The 23562-nt window shown below is 46.4% G+C and overlaps 1 protein-coding gene across 9 annotated transcripts in view; it reads right to left on the reverse strand.

The window, feature by feature from the left end:
• The window catches only part of EHBP1 (EH domain binding protein 1), a 196851-nt gene that overhangs the window by 172575 nt on the left and 714 nt on the right, over window positions 1-23562 (reverse strand). For all 9 annotated transcript variants that reach the window (XM_021392958.1, XM_021392953.1, XM_021392959.1 and 6 more), the window contains exon 2: window positions 22632-23040. In XM_021392958.1, the coding sequence (XP_021248633.1) occupies window positions 22632-22735 (104 nt within the window). In that variant the 5' untranslated portion in view covers window positions 22736-23040. The remainder of the gene's footprint in view (window positions 1-22631; window positions 23041-23562) is intronic.

A 23562-nucleotide genomic window follows, 5' to 3' on the forward strand; every position in this document is an offset into this window, starting at 1 on the left:
TTCTGCAGGCAGGCAGGAAAGCAGCAGACACACAGCCCTGCAGAGACCCTGGGACTGAAGCTGGGGATGGCTACCCAGGTCCAGTCCTCTCCTGCAGCTCCAGCTCAGATAATGGCAAGCCCCTTCTCCTCTACCTGGTTTTGTCCTGTACATCCTGGCATCACAAGAGATTTTTCTGCCAACAGCACTGGATCGCCTTCCAACACCGGAATGTACCACAGGAAAAGTGATCACAGAATCATAGAATTGTTCAGGCTGGAAAGGACCTTCAAGATCATCAAAGTGATGCTGTGCAATGGCTCCAGGGGTGCCCACATTTGCAGCTGGAGACCAGACAGGAGACGACCCAAAAACATTTAAGCACAGAGAAGCAGGCTGCAGAACAAAGAGAGGTAAGAACAAGAGCAGTAGTGCAGGAACATGACAATTCAAAGCAGAACTGATCCACACGTGCACTCTGGCAGCACTGCTACTTTCGTTGTGGGATCCTCTAGAAGAGACACATAGCTATACCAAATGCCTCAAAAAGAAGAAAAAAAAGAAGAGGCTGTATGTAGATGCAACATTCTTATTCAGCTGAAAAACTTAAGAAGCATTAAACAATTGTCAAGTATTCACAAGTCCCAGTGCAGGAATCCTTCAAAGTCTGGATGTAAGACAACCAGAGACAGGCAGTAAAACATGGGCAGCCCTCTCCTATGACACCACCTCCTGCACCAGGCTGGGAACGGACCTTACATTGCATCTAATTCCTTCATTTCATGTCAAACTGTGCTGTGGCTTTGTTTTACATAGGCTGTCCGAGCCAGCTGGGGCTGCAGTGCAGCTCTCGGGTGGGAGCTGTCGCGTACACACAATTGACACCAAGACTGGATTTACTTCCCAGTTCTGAAGGACTCCTTCTGCTAGGAATACAAAAAAAACACATAACGCTAACGTGAAAAAGCAAGCTAGGGACTCCATTCACATGGAGAAGATTGGGCCATGCTGATAGGAGAGCAGCAGCACCCCTCGTTCCGTGAGGCTTTTTCTGCTGTATATATATTTTTGTTAAGCACTGAGCATGCTGCTCCTTCAGCTCCTTCAGCTCAAAGTATTTGAGAAATCCGCTTCCAGAGGTACTTTGCCAAAATAAAAAGAGGAAAGTAATCACAATAAGGAGACAGAAAAATGGCAAAAAGGAATGGGGAGAGGAGAAAGGAGTAGAAAATATCCCAAAGGATGAGCTTCCCCACTGAGTACATCACATGCTTTGCCAAAACTAACGGTCATTTTTGTTAAGGGGTTTTCTTCAAGAAAGTCACAAATCCAACCATTTAAAAATATCTTCATGGAATCACTTTACAGAAGAAGCCACGAACAACATTCTCTTCCAGAATCTGTTTGTTGCTCTTCTGTGCCAATACACAACAGAAAGCACCCAGTCCATATCTTAAGCAGGAACTTTGCACTGAAGGTTACTAGCGATGTCTCAGTGTTAGGAAATGGCCAAAACCAAATAATTCCGTTTGCTCATTTAGAGCAGTTCAGTAGTATTTGATTCTGCCGACGTCTCCCCTCCTGCACATCATAAACCCAGGCTGCTCATTAACCACCAGTCCAAGCAAATAAAGTTTCCTAATAAGGGAGTTGAAGATCAGATTTAGTATTATTTTTTTTTGTAAATGTACCTTGTAAACTCAGAAATTGTTCCAAATACAAAACTCACTGCGTTGCAAGCTGAAGAAATACCAACGGTCAGCTATAAAAAATAAAATTTATATCCTGTGCCGCACAAGCAACATTTTTTCTTTCCTTCAAGCCCACTGGCTTTAAGACAGTCCTTTACTGAGCTCCAGCAAAGTCAGGGCGCTTAAGGTAGCGAATAACACATTGCTAACTCTACGATGGGGTTGGTGTGGGGCCAAGAATGGAGTTTTAGCTGAACCCCTGCACCTCGTGCTAACGACCTGCTTCGATCTGTCCAGCTCCGTAGCAGCAGCCTTCCAGCAGGAGCTGCGCCTTGCTGGTGCTCTGCACTTCACCCCACACTGGTGCTGGGAGGCAGCAGGGGAACTGGCACAAGCGGTGTGCAGGCGGCTGCCACGGCCAAAGGCTGGAGGCTGTCAGCAGGGAGCAAGTACCGAAAGCTTGTATTGGCTCTTTGCACTTTGTTGCGTGGTTCACAAGAAGAAACCACTCCTGCAGACGGGATACTTATGGTAATATTTACTGTATTATCTACAAGCGATAAGTGAAAGTTACTCAGCAAAACCACCGGGAATATAGTGATTTCAAAGTCTGGGGCTCAGGAAAAAGCTTCGTCATAGCCCTACAAACTGAGTAAATAAAAGGAGATTAAAAATGACAGATTAACAAAACATCCATAATTTAAAAGCATGCCTGCTTTTCCTGGCAGGTGGAAACTATGATTCTGGTATCTTCAATTCTCCCATTAAAACAACGGAGGAAAAAAATAAAAGGAAACACTAGACCTAGACTTCTCCACATCCACAATTATTTAACGAACTACTAAATACATTCCACAGGCTGGACAGCACTATGTCATCTGATCCTCACCTTATATGCCACAAATGTTACCGATGGAAATGGAGGCTGAGCAAGACTCAAGGTCTTCTGGGATTCGGTTGGACCATTACAGGAAATATTTGGCATGGTATTTTGATTACAGAACTCTCCAAATATCATTTGTGAGAGAAGGACATAAAAGGTATTAGTCTGCTGTTAGCTTTTGTTTTGTAAGTTTGTTTTCAGCAGAAACAGATAACATCGGCCAGGAAAGATGCATATTTTTCCACCAAGCCTATGATTTGACTTTGATAGCAGAAAACTACAGAAGACTTACACTTAGCATCTGTTGTTGGAACGAATCACAAACCGAACCTGAGTTACGTCAGCTGAAGCCAATGGCCGGACCAATTACTAACAGCCCTTGGGTTGAAGGGCAGTAAACATAGAAGCATTTGTTCGGAACAAGGTACCATTACATTTAACAGCACCCAACCGCCCCTACATGCCTGTAATGCCCAAAGTACATTTCCAATGTACAGAGACACACAGCCTGCGCTTTGGCAGCCAATTGCCTGTGCTGGGTTTTGCTTTTGGGGCGGAGGGAGCTAGTTTTTCTCTTACCATGTTTGATTAGAACTGCATTAATTATTACAAGCTGCTAGATCACTCTTGTGAAGCAAGCATAAAAGACTATAATTAACAAGAGAAGCAGCAGCGTTGGCACAATAGCATGCAGATGCACCTATTGAAGGGTAAAAATAATTACTTGAGGACTGAAGGCAAAGTACTTCTGAAGTTAAAGTACCCCGATAAGATTTTTATTTTTTTTAAAACCTTTGTCCCCTCTGCATTGTGCACACCAGCACAACGTGTGAGGCTTTCATTAGAACCCAGTCCTCCCTCCTCACCAGCACTGTTCCCTATCTGACTGCTGGAATGCTATCAAGGCTCTATAATGGCCTCTAAAAAATAAATGCCATCAGTTCTGCACTGCCATTAATTTGGGATGAACATTACTTTTTCCTCATTTTACAGTTAATTAATTTGGAAAGACCTCTTTGCAGTGCAGCTTTCTGCACTGGGTGCTATACCATGCTGTCCGTGTTACCATTAGACAAGGAACTCAACGAGCAACAGCTTACTGTGAGCTTTATAGAAAGCTTCTTCCTTCAGAATTTCCTGGTGGCCACAATCAATGAAATTCTACAGCTCTAAGCAAGTCCAGCCGAGTCACCACCACTGTTTAAAACAGACCTAGAGGTGCTGGGAAGAATGATGTCACGCGCTGACACATTTGCCAAGTTAGCCACGGTGCTGAGTGAAGGTACAGCAGTGATTCAAACAGTCAGAAAGAAGAAAATAAAGATGGCACTTAGATAAAGCCCACCTCTGCTGCTTGTAGGATGAAGCAGACTGCAAGATGAAGCTCTGCATTTCAGGATAGGGTTTGGGGTTTTCTTTGCTAGTCCCCCTTAACCATCATCATAGATTCTGTCTGCCTGTATTCAAAACATCTCCCTGTCATCCAGGTGTCGTTCAGGGTGATCGCTCAAGATGCCGAGACTCATCCACCAGCAAAGTAAGCCCCGGGGGATGACACGCTCCCCCTGGAGCTGCTGTGGGAGGCCTGGGAGCAGCCCCAGGCACCACCCGGGCGGCACCGTGCCAGCCTGCATCTGTAGCACCACTGCGGCCTCCCAATCCAGTGTAGCACTGCCACTGCCAGTGTAATACTTCAAGCCTCTGAAAGAAGCCAAAGATTGCTCTTCCTTCACTGCCACCACCTGACAGTCGTAGGGAGGCTGGGGAATTGCAAAAAAGCAGTCATTTGAACAGGCACAGCAAGGGGACACCGGCTGAGACCTCTCTGCTTCTGCATCTTCACTTGGGCATCTAATGCAGCAGAACTCCTCCTCCATTTCTTCCCACCAGAGGCCTCCACTCATTTTTTCAAAACACAAGCTGCTGAAAAACCTATTATTTTTAATACATACGTAGCTAAACTGACCAACATCTACAAGACTTACATACCTCAAAATTACGCTTTTTGCATGAAGTTCTAGTCTGATTTTCCTTGGTTAAAAAAGGAACAAAGAGAGACACTGTGATTATTTCAGAAGTGCAGTCAGAACTATTGAATCTGCACAGCATCTATTTACAAGGCTAAACCTGGAATGTGCAGCATGCAGGGCTGATGACTCGGTTTCCTTAAACCAAATACAAATGAAGTTTGCAGAACAAGCTGGATTAAACAAAGCACAAGTTCCTCCATTATTCACAACAAGTGACAAGGACAGATTCAGCTTCATTTTTCAAGGAGTAATCACAACAAAGAATCTTGAGCAAAACAAACTCGACAGGACTGCATAGCAAAATCTTTTCTTAAAGCTTTTTTCAACAGAATTTCATACTGCAGAACACCCGAAGAGGCTCTTTGGAAACTAATTCCTTTACCGCCCTCCCTGCTTTAGGCAGACACGTAGCCCAGAAGTCTTACACCACACACCCGACCTCCCCAGAGCCTAGGAACGCCTCCCAGCGCCCTGCAACAAAGCCCACCCGAAGCTTGCTGGTGAAACCAGGCTCCCCAGCCACTCCATGCCAGAACATCACAGCACACAGCTCTCAGCTCAGGCTCCATGCACAGGTTGCTGAGGCTCAGGCCAGCAGGGCCATTCAGACACACCTTGCACATCCAAAACAAGTGTGTTGCTTTAGGGTGCAAAGCTCACATGGCTCAGATCTCTCAGGTGCCTGATCTTGTACGGTTGGTTTTTTTGTGTTTGTTTTTTGCTTGTTTTTAACATTCTTTTTCAGAGCGCATATTCCTCTACATTTTAACAGCACCGAATCCACAGTTTAAAAGCTTTCAGTTTCCAGTCGGTCGCTGCCCCACGGAGTGGCACATGGTGCGAGCAGGCTCCGCACAACCCGGCCTGTGCAGCCCACCTGCTCCTGATCTGTGATGAACTCGCCGCTCTGCTCACCTGCAGAGCTGGGGCCTGGCAGCTGCCAAGCCAACAAGCACACGCTCATTTGGAGTCCGACTCATTTTCACCTAAGATGTAACAGCAGGTTTGGAAGCTGGATTAACAAGGTGAAGCGCTAGAATCATCTCTCTGCCTTGAGAGCCAAGCGCAGGCCTTCGTGCAGCCTCACCATCCCATGCTCTGCTACACGGACACAAACGATCGATGCTGCCTGCCTCGCTCTTTGTAAATACCCGTGTTCACTGCAGTGTAAAACAATAAATCATAGATTAGTAACAGGAACCAGGGAAACACAATTTTAGCAAACTTAAGCAAGGAAACCAATTATTTTGAATCCAAATTCCAGCTCTGATTCTCAATCAGCGCACTGCCCTCGGAGAACTTTCAGGCACTGAGCATCAGCCTTCCCCTCGGCTCCGACCCAGCTCCACCACCCACCTACACCTCTTCACAAGCTGAAGACAGAACCTCCACGCCACAGCACGTGCGCTACTGAGTGTATATTACATTTTATCCCTTCTGATTCTGAAGCATCACGAATATAAATGCTAGATGTGTTCCCGTAATAACTGCAAAAAGCACGACTACAATGAAACTGTCTGACACCTGGTGCCCAAAATGCAGCCTGATAAAAATCAATGCATACACTGAACGATAGATTTCTGTATTAAAAATACGCATGAGGCTTCAGATCCCATCACAAAACAGATACTCTTTTTTTATTTTCCTGCCTTCATTTATTTATTTATTTGCAAGTAGCATTCAGACAGAAGGCATTTCTGTTTTTAATTCTGGAAGCAACAGAGAAAAAAAATATTTCTTCAATTCCCACAGAACAGAAGAAAAATACATATAGTTCACCAAAACCACACTGTGAGAAAATGGAACCATCCACAACAGAACCTTCTTCCTCTGGTTTGTCTACCACAGTTTTAAGAGGGATTCTTCACAGCCTGCTATGAGCAGCTACACAAAAGGATTACCTTTGTTGTTCGTACTGCTTAGGTGGGTTTCACCTTCACAAACTGCTACAAGAATGAAGGGTCTGTGCCCTGCAGTCCATGAGACAACGTGCCATTCCAACAGTCATGTCAGGACTCAGAGAAAAGCTTCAGAAACATCTGCGTTAGTGCCTCCATCTTCCTCCTCTCCTTGCAACCCCTGGGCTCATCCAAAGGATGATGACAGCTCAGTGCATGCAGATGTGGATACACCTTTTGGAGCTCTTTTCTAAACGGACAACACCAACGTTTTCTTGCTTGTTTTGCTTTTTAAGGCTATGTTTTGGATACAAAGCAACGTCTGTATTTTGAAGATGCAAAGAAACTGTGAATACTCCCTAGGTCTCTGAGAAGGCAGCAGGTGCAGAATGGCCCCAGCTTTCATGGTTTGTCTAGAAGATAAAGCTCACATCCCCTGCTTCAGGTGCACAGACAGTGGAACAATGATGCTCACAGTCAGCAGAGGAATGTTGATACCTACAAAGAGCAAATGAGTGCTAAGGCACACAGCGGCCTTTCTCCTCAGTACTTGAAAGTTTGAGAAGCTTGAATATATACTTGAAGCTATGAAGAGAGTGCAAACTCTTACATCTCTCAAGGAGAGTGTGTCACAAGGCTGGGCAGCACAGCTCCAGCATGGAGCAAGCCAGCAGGCAGCCCCACTGTGGGTGGTGTCCGGCCGGGGAGCAGCGTGGGCAGTCTGTGCAATAGAAGCTCGTGCTTAGCTGTCTGAATGATGATTTTATCAAATCCTGAATTAATCTATTATCTATTCTGAGCTCATGCACAACGAGCTCTCCAATTAAAGGTTCCTCATCTGTCATCAACCTCCTTTTGCAAATTAATATCACAAAGAAAAAAATGGAGGGAAAAGAAAATGTGGCCTGCTGTGCTAGCTCCTTTCCCCATCTCTACGCAGGAGCTCAGATTTCACAAATGTTGTCAGCTCTCAGCCACAGCAGACAGAAAGAGAGCTTGCTCCCAGGGAAGGAGGTGCTGGAAGGTGCAATCTCAAGCTGCTCTTCCAGCTCTGACCCTGGCATTGCTGCTGATGTGGCCAGCGGGCCTAAAGCCAGCTGCCCTCCTCACAGTCCCGCTCCCAGGGAGGACTCACCTCCTCCTGCCTCTCCTCAGCAGAGGCACTGGCCTGCCACGTCCAGATGCAGAACTGGAGAACGGAAGCACAGCAGCCACTCACCAGCTGCTGAAGTCCACAGCAGCAGCCACAGCTTCGAAACACCATGGAGAGATCTGGAACCTTGCAATTAAACTGTGACTCCAAACAATGAAGCCTCTATCTACCTTGCATGCACCAAGCTTAGTGACACCTTCAAAAGGCAAAACATGAGAATAAGCCAACATTATATATTTTGCAGCTGTAAATTACACATGGATAGAGATCAAAATTAAAGCTATGATTCTCTTGCATGCTAAAAAAAAGCATTAATTACCATTTAAATTTTTGCATACCGTTTCAGAGGAACAAGCGTAGGCCATTAGAAAGTGCCACCACCATTGCCCATGAGACACTCCATTTCAGGCTGGTGGCCTCCTGAGAACTGCTCTGAGATGGCACAGCCAAAAGAAGTGGAGAAATTACTTGGTAAGTAGGAACAGCTAAATAACTCTTGCAAAGACTACAAATTTAGAACAACTCCCGCTCAATCTGTTTAATTAAGTTGTCGTGTGGCTTCCAAGCTGCCTTCTGAAACAGAAGTTCACACTTTGGATTACAGAAGTCCATCTCAAAAGCAACACCATTTACTTCTATTTATGCATCACCGGTTTCCTCATCTAGAACTGTACATCCAAAGTCTAAAAATCTGTCAGATTTTTAGGACCTGAAACTGACTGAGCCCTCCAGAAGCCCAACCAGCCCTGCAGCCACACATTGCTACAGCAGCAGCACGCTCCTTCACACTTGGCTTTTCAGCGTAGTGACCTAGTACCCAGCCTCTCCTTTGGAAAGCACACGCTTGGCTACTAGTATCCAACAGGAGGACATCCCTCAAGGCAACAAAGGTCCCTCCTTCATGCCTTCAGAATCTTCTGAGATATGAATTGTAGCTGCTCCTGACGGAGATGCAGTGACACCACCAGCACCGACTGCTCCCAGGCCCTACGCTGAGGCCTCTGGTAGCCATCTCACACAAGGTTTGAGACCAGAGGCTGAGCCTCGTTAGCATGTCGGCCACCACACTGACCTCTCCCTTCTTCCTGCGCTGTCACAGCAGGCACTATGTACGTAAGAACCAAAAAAGCTCAAATCCAACGCCCGATTTTGTGCCAGCCCTATAGCTGCTCAGTGAACTGATGGGTCTTTGCATGGGGCAGTTGCAACGTAACATCTGCAGCCGCAGAAGAGACTCCTGGATGCTGTCCAGGCTTTTTATTAAGTGGATTTGATGTCTTGCAGGCTGGATTCTAGTCTTGTACCATTAAATGAGTCAAAGGGATAAAGAGACAGAGCCCCTCTATCCCATAGAGCACATGGCTTAAAAGATTAAATAATTTTGTCTCATCCTAGATTTCAATTTTATTCTAATTTAAAATTTTTTATCTGTAAACACAAACGTGTCTGGTGTGAAAAGCTGTTCTCCTTGGAAGCAGAAATGTGCACAGGAAGGGAAGCTAGGCTGGCTACTGGAACAAAACACTCTTAATCTCATAAGGTGCTGCGGGCATCCACTCCAAGTCAGAAACAAAACCTCTCAAACTCAGTGAGACACCCAGCAAAAGGCAAAACACCTCCCAACAGTGGCGGGATGTGGCACTAAACGAGGACAAAAAGAAAGAAAAATTATAATTTAAACATTTTAGAAGGGTATCACAGTAAATAAAATGAAGACTAAGTTAAATTATTAAATCTCAAATTCGACTTCGGATGCATTTGCTTAACTAGGACCAAAGAAGCCCAGCAAATAAAGACTTGCTCTATAAACTAACCATCAAGGGAATAGGAATCAATTTCTGTAGGCCAGCAGTGAGCACAGAGCACTGAGGGGGAAAAAACAGTTATGTGCAGCGTCATCAACTCAGACAATAGCAATGTGTGGGCGCGCAAACCCCTTGGATTCTGCAAAATAAGATTTTCCACATATTTCAGCATACTTGATACAAAATGCACTTTACATCTTTAAAAGAAGCAAGGCTTAAAAGCTGAAGCCTGCAAAATTCTAACAAGCTTGGTTCCAGAGCACTCAGCTTGGATACCGGCCCTCACCGGGTTGGCACCACAGACACAAGTGGAAGTCCCTGCTCCATCACAGGAGACCTTCCAGAGGGCGGGCAGGCCCACGGGGGAAGGCTCGGGAACAGTAATGTTGCCTCGCTACCGCAGCAAAGAGCAAACCTTTCAACCGTGCACACACAAACCACAGTTTGGCTTTATTATGCACTACAAGTCAGCTCTCCTCAACTTCTCCAGTTTCTGAGCACAGATAAGGCCTTACACAGAACATTTATCTCAGCTTGATCTGTTAATTTAACCTTGCCTCTTGGGCTCTGACAGATGTGCACCAGCCTTGCTAGCTCTTAGAGCTCAACACACGGCTGCCGCGCAGTGCTGACACCTTCCTAGTGGCTTTCCTTCCCTGGCCTTCCAGCAGCTCTCAGCAGAACACGGCCCAGACAAAGGCAGGGTCACGCCAAGATGAGCAGAGCCACACGAAATCCCAAGGGGCCTGGGGACGTCTGCCGCCCCACAGACCAGGCCTGCCTCTGAGCAGCAAGAGGGCAGAGGCAGCAGAGCAGTGGCTGGAGCTGGCAGGGCTGTGCTCTCATGCCGGACACTAGGGCTGAGTGACAATCTGAAAATGGATGCTGGCTCCCCCTTCCCCTCAGCATTGCTCTCACTTTCTTTCTTACCTCTCCCAAGAAACGGACAGGGACCACACGTGCCCAGGGAGCTTCCAACTGGAACGCGCAAAGCAGAAGGGGAAAGCTTCAAGCAGTCACTGACAAAACATCCATAAGGTGAAGATGACACGCTACAACCTTGATTACATAAATAACCCCATTTCTAGCGAGCTAGGTGCCCACTTTTATCTTCTGCCTTTGAAGCATTTGTTTTCTGTACAGCCCTTGTCCTGAAGAGTCAGCCAGCACCGCTCTGACACCCACAGCTGGCTGCAGGTGTGACAGCCAGTGCCAGGAGTTCTGCCCAGCCTGACCCAACTCCGAGCGCTTCTTGCGGTTCAACCTAAAATATTTCAGATGTCGCACGTGCCACCCTCTCCCTCCTTGCACTTAAATTACAGGACAGATATGCTGGAGAAACAAACAAGCAAAGCAATAGCAGCAAAAGCACTGTGTAGTACTGGTGGTATTTTTTTAGGGTAGGAAATAAAGCGTTATTTTACCCCCAGTAGTCACGTTCCCTCTCCTACAAGCAGTAGTTTTGGGGACTGATGTTGTGGATGGGATACAAAAGAAAAAGCTACCACCTGAAATCCAAACGGGAAACAAATCACAGAATACATTCCGCAGTAACACAAGAGGAAAGCAAAAAGGACAATCAGTAATTCTAATCCAGCCTGTGTACGCACATACTGAAGTCAACAAGCTTAAGCCGAGTATTCCCACAGCTTGGATGAGATCGCAGTAATGCTAAGCCCACATCCTGCGCTGCGGCGGCCGCCTTGGTGGAGCTGCAACCGAGCTCCAGCCCACCTGCTTCACACCCAGAAGTCTTCGCAGAGCTTTACAAGTTCCTTTCCCTCATTAGAGCTTCAGTTTCTACACAAACACCCCTGTATTCTTGAAGCGCTGTAGTTTGAACTGTCAGTCAGCCTGTCACAACTGCTGACACACACAGCGTAGGTTCCTTGAGTTTCTTGCGCCGAAGCGATCAGCGCGCAGCCCTTCAAGTGCAATTACATGCTTCAGGCACCCATCACTTCCACTGAGAAGCAGCCTGGTCCTTATGGTTATTGTCACTTCCTAATATATCGTATATCCTAATATGGATTAAATACTTTAGAAATGTTGACCCAGAGAGGATGCACTTGCCTCCCAGTACAAATTAGTTCCTTCCCCCCATCCTGGTGCTTATGCATTACCTACACTCTTCTCATAATTCCAAGCCCCCCAAAGAAGAACAAAAGGTGAACAAGGGGTGCTCCCCACGGCCAGGAGCTTCCTGCACCAGACTGTGCTAAAGAACTTCTGTGCAAAGAAATCCTCAGTGCTCAGTAGCCATTGCTGCACAGCAAAATGCCTCGTCAGTTGCTTTGCGCCGGTACCACAGAGCGGAACGCTGCTATCTCCTGGCCTTTACCAGCAGACATAAATCCCACTTGTAAGTCACTGAGGATGTAAAGCTGTAGGGCAGCTGGTGGAAGATGATTTGTGCGCGCAAATTAGGGAGCGATAGAAAAGACGACTTGTCTCCAGTTACACTGAAGTTGAAATAAAGCCTAGTACGGAACAAGGACTTTCTGACTCGTGCTGCTTTCACCATTAGACCACAGCCTCCATCAAAACGAGATGCAAGAAGGACTTTAGCCCTGCCCCCCAAATCAAACATACCTGCACAGAAAAAGCTGCGAAGAACGCATCAAGCTTGTTCTGAGCAAATGAGGGCGCTGAACCGACCAAGCTAGAATTATTTATCTGACAACCAAAAATAACTACTACTTATAGTAACCAAAAATCTACACAGCCTTGCAGGCTCTTACACTCAACAATACAGGGCAGCTTTTGGCTACATGTGGGCAGATAGAGAGTGAACAGCCTGCAGTTTCTTTGCTAACTTGCCTTGGGATAGGAAAAAATACAACTCCCACAGCTGCATATATACAGAACCAGCTGCCCAGGCTCAAATGAAGACATAAATCATGCTTTGACAATTAGCTCAAAAAAATCATAAATATTCTTATCTTCCTGTAGCTGTGCACAAATGCATTAAATCATAGGAGAATGGAAGTAGTGCTTGTGCATATGCTGCACTATTCCCTTCGCACATCAACCACCTGCAAAGCGGCATGTGCCACCTACATAGAAAACAGCTTGCATGGAGATGTGGTACAGAAACAAAACACGGTGACAAAGAAGGATGTGCCAGTTTGAAGACACGTGGATTTGAAAGCCATACAGAGGCTTCGGTTTTATTTGCAAAGTTATAACTATTCCTTCAAACAGAAAACGCAACAGCAGAGCACCTTTCAAATGCATTTGGAGGGTTTGCTTTTGTGTTCTGATTTTTTAAATATCATGTGCTGTTTCTATCCAGGCTTCTCCTACCTGTGTCTTAAAGGTAGGAATGTTTAAATTACACTTTTTCACTTAGCCCTGCAACTCTTTAAATCGAGATTTCTTTTGTAATGGAATGATTGTTGCCATCACTATCCCTCAAAAAAGGTGAGCATGTAATTAGCACGTATCAAGAGAAGTTGTAACCTCTCTTTTAAAATAGGTTCTGAAAGAATTGCAACTCTTATGAATTATTAAAGTGAAACACGAAGACCCATGTTTGAGCAAAGCCTCCTTTTATTCATAGTCAGGCCATTAGTGACACCGGAGCATGCAATACCGACCCTAGCTCCTACCCTGCCCTATGATTTGCACACCTATTTTTAAAGACTTTACACTTAGAAATTCAAATAAAGATGGAGTTCTTCCCCCTTGACATAAACAGAGGCTCAGCAACGTTTTTGATAATGAAGGATCGTTCAAGACAATTTTTATGACAACAAAATTACTTTGAGGGAAGCAACTCTCAACTGGAATAGCTGTCCCGGTACAAACGAAAACAACTGCACTATGTATTGGCACAGAAGTGCTGAAACTGCCTGTGCAACTACATAAGTGAAACTGTCTTAGATTAAGTATTTCTGCGCTGCTCTCTCCCGCCTAAAGGAAGAGTAGGTTCTGCATGACATGAACTGCAAAGGCATGGTAAAACTGTGGAGCTGCTGCACAAATACTCAGCGTTCATCTGTATGTGTATATTGCTTGCTCAGCAAAATCAAGTCTGAAAGCTCAACAAGACAAAAAATCCAGTTTTAAAGTGGAACGTCCTAAGGACTCTATGCTGTCTGGGTCAGCAAACCTCTCTGTGTAACACACAAAGTGATGGGAGCTGAATGGAATTGAACCCAAAAGAAGGATGAAGTTCTGGGCTGTGCACTATAACATGAGATACTTCACTGATTTAGCAGTAGTTAATCCGCCAGCAATACAGCACGTGGCTGTAAAGCAAAGGGAGATTTGTAGCCCTGCTATACCTGTGTGTGCAGCAGGGCTGGGAGCCTCCCAGAGTACACATGGGTGAACTGGATTTGTCCCTTACCTGCTGCTGCCACTACTCATTCTCAGCATCCAGCCTTTCCCTCCTCTTCAGAAAGCTCAGTGACATACACCTGACTTCATACAGGCACACCGCATCTTGAGCTGCAGATGTGTGCATACTACACATGGGGACAGACTTCTCTGTCATGTGCTACCAGCTTCCAGAAATATCTTCCTCTGCCTTAAACTTCTGTTTTGCTGTGAGAGATGTTCAACATAAAAGGAAGCTAAGAGCCCAGCAATGAAACACATGCTAACCAAAGAGATGACGCTGGCAGAAATGCGGGAAGGCTCCACGGCTTTTCTACAAACTATTTTTGCTCCACATATGGGTTCCTTCTATTTAGATCACCATTTTTACATCTCCAAACCAAAAGATTTGCCTTGTCTATCCCGTACCCCACACAGGCAGACCAGAAGTCATTCACACTGGCAGAAAAGCCTTATGTTCTGCTCCTTACTGCTCTGCCTGCCCATCAGCTCAGCTCACAGTTCATTCTTTCCGTCACTGAAGAACGCTGCAACAAGTGAATATGCCATGTAACAAACAGCAAGGCCAGAAATTTCTGGAGGCAACAAACAAGGAAACATAACCTGTCAGAGAAAACCTATGGCAAACCTAAGCAAGCCTTCTCTGTGCCCACCTGTTTCCCATAGCACCAAAGGAGGAGGAGGGCAGAAAGCCCCTTCTGTGACACTAACAAGCAGCAGCTTTCTCCTCTGGGCCCTAACAGGGCTTTGATATGGACAGCTCTCACAACAAGGAGGACATAAAGAAGTGAAGGTAGATTGCAGTCCTACTATAGTCAAGAGTAGCTCAAGATTAACTTTTCTCCAATTACAATTGTTGACTTTATCGTTACTTGCTAATCAAGCAAGCGCTCTCCTTCTAACAGCTGTTGCTAAAACAAGAAGTATTATTCTTCCCTACAGTAAACATTCTTACTTCTCCAAAATTTATTTCAGACCAAGTTATTCCGCTTACTGCAGTCAGCACTTTTTCCAGGTTTGTGCACTGTAAGTGCTTTACTGGGGTCCACTCCAGGCAACAGGACCGAATCCAGAGGCAAGAACGTCCACGTTCCTGCGTTCCACACGGGGCACTATGAAAGGAGACAAAGAACGGCACTGTCATCTGTCACAGCACCATGAGGGACTAAAGCAGGCACCACGTCCCAAGCACTAGATGTTTGCAGTTCTGGTGGCACGGCTGCTTGCACGCTGCCTTCTCAATTCTCTGACAGAAAATCCCTTGATTACATCAGCCACCATGAGAAGTCCAGGGGTAAAGATTACTCTTGGTTATCTTGCAGTTCGGAAAGAAAAAAAAATAAAGTCAAATCCTATTTACTACATGAAAAAAGAACCTGTAGGAAAGAAAACAGCAGCTCATGTACTGTTTTAAAACTGTCTTGGAATTCTGAAAAGAGGACGCAGAGGCAATAGAGCTCAAAGCAGCTATCTTCTAGTGGGAGAAATGGAAATGATTTTAGGAAGAAAATGAAATGTGAAAAGCAAAGCTTACCTTCCAAAAGAAATCCCTGTTCTACACGTACAAATCCCAATAAATGGGGTGAGAGCACCACTGCCAAATGTATTTAAAAGAAAGGATCTTTTTAAAAGCATTAGCAGTAAACAGGAATGTCCTAAATATGCCTCAGTGAGATTCTTTTGCTTTTTGTGGTAAGAGAGGAAGTGGTGAAAAAAGGGTCAGGACTTTCCCATTCCTAAAATTTTCTTACATGTCAAAGATAAAAGAATGCAAGGGGAAGTTTTATGAAAATTCACTTGCTTGACTTAAATATATTTCAAGTACTCTATCCAGCTAAAATCTGCATTTGAAGAGAAAAGGAATTCAAAAACCTTGTTCTCTTGCAACATTTTCTACAGCGTTATCGGCTACTGTTTGGGTTACCAATGGGAAGAGATGAACTGCTGCATCGGTATTGCAGGAGATGGTAGGTACAACCAGAAGGAAACTGCAGCCAAACAGGTAAGAAAACCCAGGCTCAGCCAGCCAGCACCAGGACTGCAGAGCCGTATGGATGTCAGGTGTTAGCAGCAGATGTCGAGGTTAAGCCCTCTGCTAATAAACGACAGATAAATCAGCAACAGGTTGGGTTGGAACTGTACAGGCTGCTAAGTTAGATCTTTGTTGGAAAAGAGAATCTAAGCTGTTTTGACAGCTCTATTCTGCCTTTTTTTTTTTTTTTTTAAATCTCCTCCTTACCTACTGCCTAAACAAAGGGATTCCAAGCTTACTTAACGAGCAGTCACCAAAGGTAAAGGAAGTTCACAATGTGTGCCGAGTGGCGGTGCACCATGTGCTGCCAACTGCATTCAAAGGTCCAGATTCTCCAATTACTTTAATACTGCTTTTGATATTAACATTACCAGCTACGCAAACATCTTCCCAAGGGCAGCTGGGAGGGGAAAGTCAGTTTACGACACTGGATTTAGAAGCACATGCACTAGTATGTTACTCTCAGTCCCCAAGAAGGGCAAGTTGGCCACGGTCTTCGGGCAGCAGGCAGCACAGGCATAGGAACACAGCCTGAAATGCTGAAATTAATACACAGCCACGGAGAACACAGTTCAGCAGCTGCAGAGCCTGGCCACAGCTTTGCAGCAGGAGGCAGCCACGCAGGCTCCTCAGCTGCCACAGCCCCAGCTCACCCCGTCACTCTGCAGCAAGGGTACTGGCAGCCTGCACCAACACAGCAGGCTGCTCGCCGTGCCCCTGCTTCAGGTCAGGGGAACGCAGGAGACGACTCCTGCTAAGGGACAGGGACATCTCAGAGCTGCTCCTGGCCCCAGAAAGCCTCGTGAAGCAGCGCCCTAGCCACCACCATCGGTAGCAACATTGCCGCTAGCCTCTTCACCCACAGCTCCCAAGTCCCTGCAACGCCTTTTGGGAGCCAGAAGCCACAAGTATCCCAACCTCAACTACCAAAACACAGAGCCCTGCAGCCGAGAGGCAATGATGCACTTACACAAACTGAACGCAGAAATACATTAGTCAAATAAGGCCAACAAGAGGAAGAAAACAAGGCCTGCTTTATTTGCCCTGCTGCCGTGTGCATCTCTCTCAACGAACAGAAGCTCAGCTGAACAGCTGCCGTGTTTCAGAGCCCACCACGGGGCAGCCAGAGCCGCCTGCAGGGCCAGCGCCCGCACCACAGAGCGGCGTGAGAGGCACCGGGACAGCACGCACCGCACGCCATCCGTGTGCAGGGAACTGGGAGAGCCCTGCGAAGGAAGCACACAGCCCCATGCCCATCGAGCCACCCAAGCAGAATGCTTTCACTGGGGGAACGGAAGGATTTGTTTTGTAAGAGTTTGCTCCGATTTAGTCAACCTTATCAGCCTCCTCCTCCTCTCCTTATTCACTCCACGCTGTGAAAGGGGCTTCAGCTCTCTCTAACCAATTAAAAACTAATTGAAGTAACAGACTGGCACTATACAGCCCGAGACTGAAGATTCAGCTCAGCTGAGGCCTACACAATGTCATAATATTTCATTTTATTTAACCTCATAACACTGAAAGAGCTGAAAAGAGTATTCACGGCGATCCAATCCTGAAAAAATAAAATAAATCTTTATTCCAGCCCCAGTGCACTGGGTTCAAAGGAACAGCGCACGTACCTTACTGTGTGCGTGCAACAGCGCCTGCAGGAACACAGCCAGCTTCTGTTTGTTTGTACAGCTCTGCAAAGAAGTAAGTGCGTGCACACACACACACACAGCTTCTCCCTCAAAAATAAAGCTGCAACCAAGGCAGGGTATTTTATTTATTCAAGGAGACATCCTCATCCCTTTAAGTGAATAAATGGCAGGCCATTAAGATGGATTTGTCTACGCTTGGCTATAACCTAATCTCTTTTGCTTTAGACAGTTATTTTTGTTATTGCTAGGACAGTAAACTAACTTATGGAACTGCTGGAAAGAACTCTGTCTCTCAAAGACAAATAAAACTCTGAACAATGATACAAATTTATGATAAAGTTGACTCTTGCCACATGAAGAAAACTTCATGGCTGGTTCTACCAAGGTAGCCTTCTAGGAACTGCACACGGGGCTCCCAACCCTGCCAAAGGGCTGCTGCAATAGGAAATGGGTGTAAATATGCAGCATTAACAACATGAGAAATTCAGCAGGAAAGGATTTACATATACCCATACCCCTTCTATTAAAGATGTCTTCACTGCACAAAATGTAGCCAACAATTTAGATGAGAAATCCTCAACGTGTAGTCCATGGCACTGACATAAGGATATAAAAGGTGTTTGATGGCCAGCTTGGTAAGGTAGGAGCCAAGCAGACAGACGAAAGGGAATCTACATTTCTGAAATGAAAGATTTTCTTCTGGGCGCTGAGAGAGACGCGAGCCGGCAGAGAACTGCATTTGCATATGGAAAGTACGTGTGTTCTAATTGTCTGCAGGAAGAAAGGACAGGACCGACCTCGAACACAGCTGGTGGTGAGAATTTGGAAAAGAATCACTAGGAAAGAATCAGCTTGATACACCATTTAACCCCCCCAGAAAGTCCTCAGACAAAACTGGATGCAAATTAACAAAGCAAGGAAATGTATTTGCAGATGGGGATTATTTAGCATGGAATCACAGATCTAAATCAAGAGCGTGAGGACTGTGTGTATTTTAATTGAGGAGGAGAAAAGCTAAAAACCAGGTGCCTTCTGTGCACGCGGTGTACTTGTCAGGTACACTTACATGGCCGGGGCAGATCCGACCAAGAACTCAGAAGAGCAAGCCCATGGCAGAAACACGGGTCTCGGGAAACACAATTCCAAGTTCCTAAACTCCTCTGCAACGTATCTATTTCTGCCGCACACTTCAGTGTGATTATCCTTAGTAATTAACAGCACTTAGGTGCTCACAAAACTTAGCAGCTACACCAAGCGAGGCAATGACCCCGAGCAGGGAACCTGCACTGCTGCTGAGGAGCTGCCGGTGCCCGGCGCAGGAAAGCAGGGAGCAGAAGGCAGGCGGGCTGGTGTGAACTGAGGAATCTCAAAAAGCTCCTCTCTCTCCCATGCACAGTGCACGCCAAATGTTGAAATTCCTGCAGCATCCAGTTATGAAACTACAATAGAAGAGAGAAACAGATGGCCAAAATCTTTAGGAAAAAAAAAAAAAAAGCATTACTTCATTTGCAAAAGAGAAGGATATGTATTTGAAAATACAGAACCTACTTCAGACCATACCGATTTGATACAAAAATAGGTGACTGACTTGGTGAACGTGCAGCCTGCCTTCAGTTAAAGCAGCATGTAAGCGAGTTTGAACCCTCTGAGAGCACCACAGCTCCTTGTATTTTGAAGCATTATTTGAAAGCAAAGCAATTCATGCAGATATGACAGGCACCGTACACATCCCGCGCAAGAGCCTCGTATCGTTACGCATTTCCAGTTGTTTCAAGCAGCACCTGCATTCAGGTAAGCGGCCTTCCTGCTCACAGAAACACGTGATGGACAAGCCTCAGAAACGAGGCCACGCTACACTTGGAAGAACCTGCTGAAGCCCTGACTTGCAAGACACCCATACAGAAAAATAAGGAAGCAAAAGCAACCCCCAAAGAGCCCACGGGTTCAGCCAGACATGGCTGCTTCAACCCCGAAACGCTGCCACCACAGCTCCAGCTCTAAGCACTGAAACGAGTCCTGAATGAGCCACAGCATGATGCCTCATGTCCCGCAGCAACAGGCTGCTTCCACAGCACAGAGCTGCACGTGCTGCTCGGCTTTTTTTTTTTTTTTTTTTTTTTTTAATATGCATTTCCCTGCATGTATTCAGAGGCATAGAGCAAAAAGCACAGGAGTGATTTCTGGTTTGGGGATTTTTTGGTGGTGGCTTTTATTTTTTTCTCCTCACAGGGTCTGCACAGAGAACAGGGCCTACGTGAATGCTTTCCTACCACGCTCTGCCCCTCCAGGCCGGGACTGCCAGGCTGGCTGGAAAATCCCACGCTGCCCCAGCTTATCCCAGGGGTAAGCAGAAGATGACACACTCCAGCACCGCCAAGCAAGCGCCTTTCAAAAAATCAAGTGCTTGTATGATTAACGCAAAGCATTACGTCTTCACAGTAGCAGGGCTCACTAATCCATATTAAAGACCCGGGCTGCATTCATTTATTTATATTAAGCGAAAGGCTCTATACGAACTAACTGCTCGATTTTTCAAAGGCACTGAGCAGTAATTAGGGCTGGGTCAGAGGGAGCAGCCAGAATGCCACAGAAGCAACTCGGCCCTGCTCATTACCTGAAAATTAAGCTTTTCCAATGAAACGGTGACAACACCGGGCAGCCCATCGCAATCTGTCCCCCCAGACACTACCAGTGCAAAGCAATCACCTGAGAGAAACTGCCAACAAGAGTCAGAAATGACAGGCAGCAGGGATTTTCAGCCTATGCAGGAGGAATGGTGCTGTATCTAGAAACAGTCCCTTAAAAACTGAAGCAACAACAGCAAAGTGGCAGTGACTTCCCAGCATACACGCTCTTGTTTCTGGAGCTGTTCTGAACGCTAAGTAAAATAATTCTAAGTCAACACAGGTTCAGAGGAGATAAAAAGTGTGACAGCCTCCCAGGAGCCCACGTGAGGCTGCAAACTGCATACTGTTACAAACATCGTTTTCCAAAGTCAGGTAAATGGAACCCAACAGCAGAGAGCAGCTCAGAGCACGCAGCCTGCCCTAGCCATGCACGACCTCGCGCACAAACGCATCCCAGTTCAAGTGTGTTTATGACCGCATTGTCATTTATTTTAAAAGATGAATGGAGCATTCTTTTCGTGCAGAAACACGGCATTGTTAAAATGCCAGTACATTAAAATAACTTAGTGCTTACCACATTTCGATCAAAACACACTTACAGTGTGGAGCTACAAACACAGACGATAGCGCTGATGCTTAATATGCGTTAGGACTGCCTTCAGTGAAAAGAGCATATGGAGTTCATTTCTCCCTTGGAACTCACATGTTTAAGGAACATTTTTGTTCAGGCCCTCCAAACAAGAGGAAGCAGAACAGAAAGCCTATAATCAAATGACTGTGTGAATGATGTTTTTCCCCATTGTTTTTTTTCCTAGAATTCATGCACATTTCACCACCACACTGCTCTTTCTTCATAACCACCGCAAGCACCGGCCCGGCACAGTACATCAAAGAAGGTAAAGCGAAGGCTCAGACAGACAACTTATTTTTTACAAGTCAGCTGTGCACTGGAGGTTCCGAAAGGCAGTATCACTACTCAGGGTGCTGGCGTTCTGCTAGGTGGTCACTCTAGTTTATGATGGAACAAGAAGCTAATTGTTTCTAAAATAACAAGATTGCCGACAAGAGGACTTTTGTGTGCGACTTTTTCTTAAGTGAAATGCAGCTGCAGATCCAATCTGAACATTCCCCTGCAGCACTCATACCTCAGTACAGAAGCGTTCTGCAAATTCACAAGGAAAGAGTGAAAGTGAAAATGAGAGCCAGAAGAGGTGAGTTGGTGTACAGGACAAATGAAAGGTGAAAAGCCATAAAACGTTACACATACAAGTACTGAAACAAACCCGATACAATTACTGTGGAGAACTGCTGGGCCTGAACTAGACCGTAGCTCACGTGAGATGATCGTGCCAGTCCCTTTCAACATTTAAAATATTTGTATTCACAGGTTTGTTCTGTGAAAGAAGTTCAAGTTCCAAAATAATCTCTGTTTCTTGATCATCTTTGGAGACACTTTGTTAGAAATAAATAAACAACTAAGCTGTGGGTGTTCCTTTAAGGCAAAGCAGCAAGCAGCCTTCCCGCATATTTGACAGACATTCCCAGCTCAGAGAGATAGAATTTAAATTTGTAGAGGCAATTACTCATAACCAGAGAAGGCAGCCAATGCAAGGGCCCGCTCTGCCAAGAGGATAAAGCAAGTATTAGAAGGAGGCTGCAGCCTGTTTCAAGGCAGTTTGAACATCTCCGTCCACAAGGTCTGCAAAGCACTTTCTCCGTGCCCTGGTACTACAGGCCCACGCTAATGTGAGGAATTACAACAGCAATGTCAATATTACAAAGGTATAAAAGCATTTAGGTATTTGTATAACGGAGATGTTTGCTAGCAGACTGTAAAAGCTGTTTCCAGACTTCCCCATCAGATGCACTTAAGTTCATTCCACACAGGAAGCAAGACGAGCCTGTGCCAGACCCACACAATTAACATAACTGCTGTCTAGTCAGCTCCAAAGCCATCCAACTGGACCACTACTGCACGAAATTCCTGTCCAACCAAACAAATACCTTCAGACAATTCCCAAGGATCCACCTCTCGCCTCTCTCCTTTAGAAGATGGAAACGAAGGAGGAAAGACAAGACATCCTCAAGTAAAGAAGTCAAAATCAAAACTGGTACAAGCCCCAGATGACAACAACGCTGCGCCCAGGGCTGATCCCAAATGCCTCAGTCAGCAAAGGGCAGCATCAGCAGGGGACATTCAGCCTCAAGAGCGAGTTGGAGGTCAGAAAAGGACTCTTGGAAAATATAAATAAATAAATAGCACAAAAAAAAAAAACCCACTAAGCTACAGGTGCCGAGCTCAGGAATGCCCTATCCCACATAACAATGCCAGCAAAGAAAATTGCCAATGCAGAATAAAACCAAGAGGTCCAGGATGTAGCATCACACTCCAGAGAGATGAACACCCCACGCAGCTGCTTCTGCAACGGGCAAGTGAGGAATGCGAGGCCATGCACGCTCTGAACAACACGCAACAAGCAACATCCTTCTATTCCAGCATCAAGAACTCACTCCGCATTCGGGCAGCAGCACGAGCCGCTTCTTACCATTTTTTGGTGCACTCCACCATCAGCTCCTGGTAAGAGGCCACAAACTGGAACTTGGATGCGTGTTTCCCAACACGCTGCAGTCTTTTCCACACCGAAGCCATGGCGGTGAGAAACACCAGTCCCGGGGCACAGTCGCAGGAATACCCACGTAGGCGTAAGAGCGCGTGCGCTCGATACTAGCAGGTTTATATACAGATGCAGTAAAAACAATGCACAAGCAGCTCGAGAGGATGTCTACAAGTCATATTCCGCCTCTCCTTTCTTCACGGTAGAAATCCCAACGCAGCTGATCGGCTCATCACCGTCCAGGAGCAGCACGCAATAGGAGCTGTCGGGCGAGCGAAAGACGCGAGGAAGTTCTCTCATGGAACCATCATCATTCCTCACACAGCGGATGGCGTGGAGACTGCAGGACCGGGAGACAAAAAGGACGGGGAGGAGGCTGGTTAGCAGCCTGCACGCTGCCACCGCTTCCAGCCCGGAACCCTCCGGACAACTACCACAAACCACAGAGACAGACCCCATCCCGTCACCCCGAATAAATACGTATATTTATACCGCTGCAGCAATTTTAGGAATGCAAACCGCGAGCCCGTTTGGAAACGTATCAAGGCGTCCTTTTAGCGGCACCATCACCACCGGCAGCAGCAGCGCAGCGGGGCCCGCGGCGGCACCCCGAGAAGCGAGGCGGGACGCGGGGAGCCGCCTCCTTTGTCTCCGCGCCGATGACAAAAGGTGTAACAGTTGTTCCCCCTCGCACACGCACCCCACGCCCGCGCCTCGTTCCGGGGAGAAGGCGCAGGCAGGGGAGCGCTGCCGCCGAACCGCCCGCGCTGGGGAAGGATGAAGGAGGGCAGGGCGGCCCCGGCCGCCCCGGTGTCGGCAGGTCGCCCTCCATCCCGGGCCGGGAGGAGCCCGGCGGCGCGAG

The sequence above is a fragment of the Numida meleagris genome, chromosome 3 (assembly GCF_002078875.1).
Source record: "Numida meleagris isolate 19003 breed g44 Domestic line chromosome 3, NumMel1.0, whole genome shotgun sequence".
Classification (NCBI taxonomy): Eukaryota; Metazoa; Chordata; class Aves; order Galliformes; family Numididae; genus Numida; species Numida meleagris.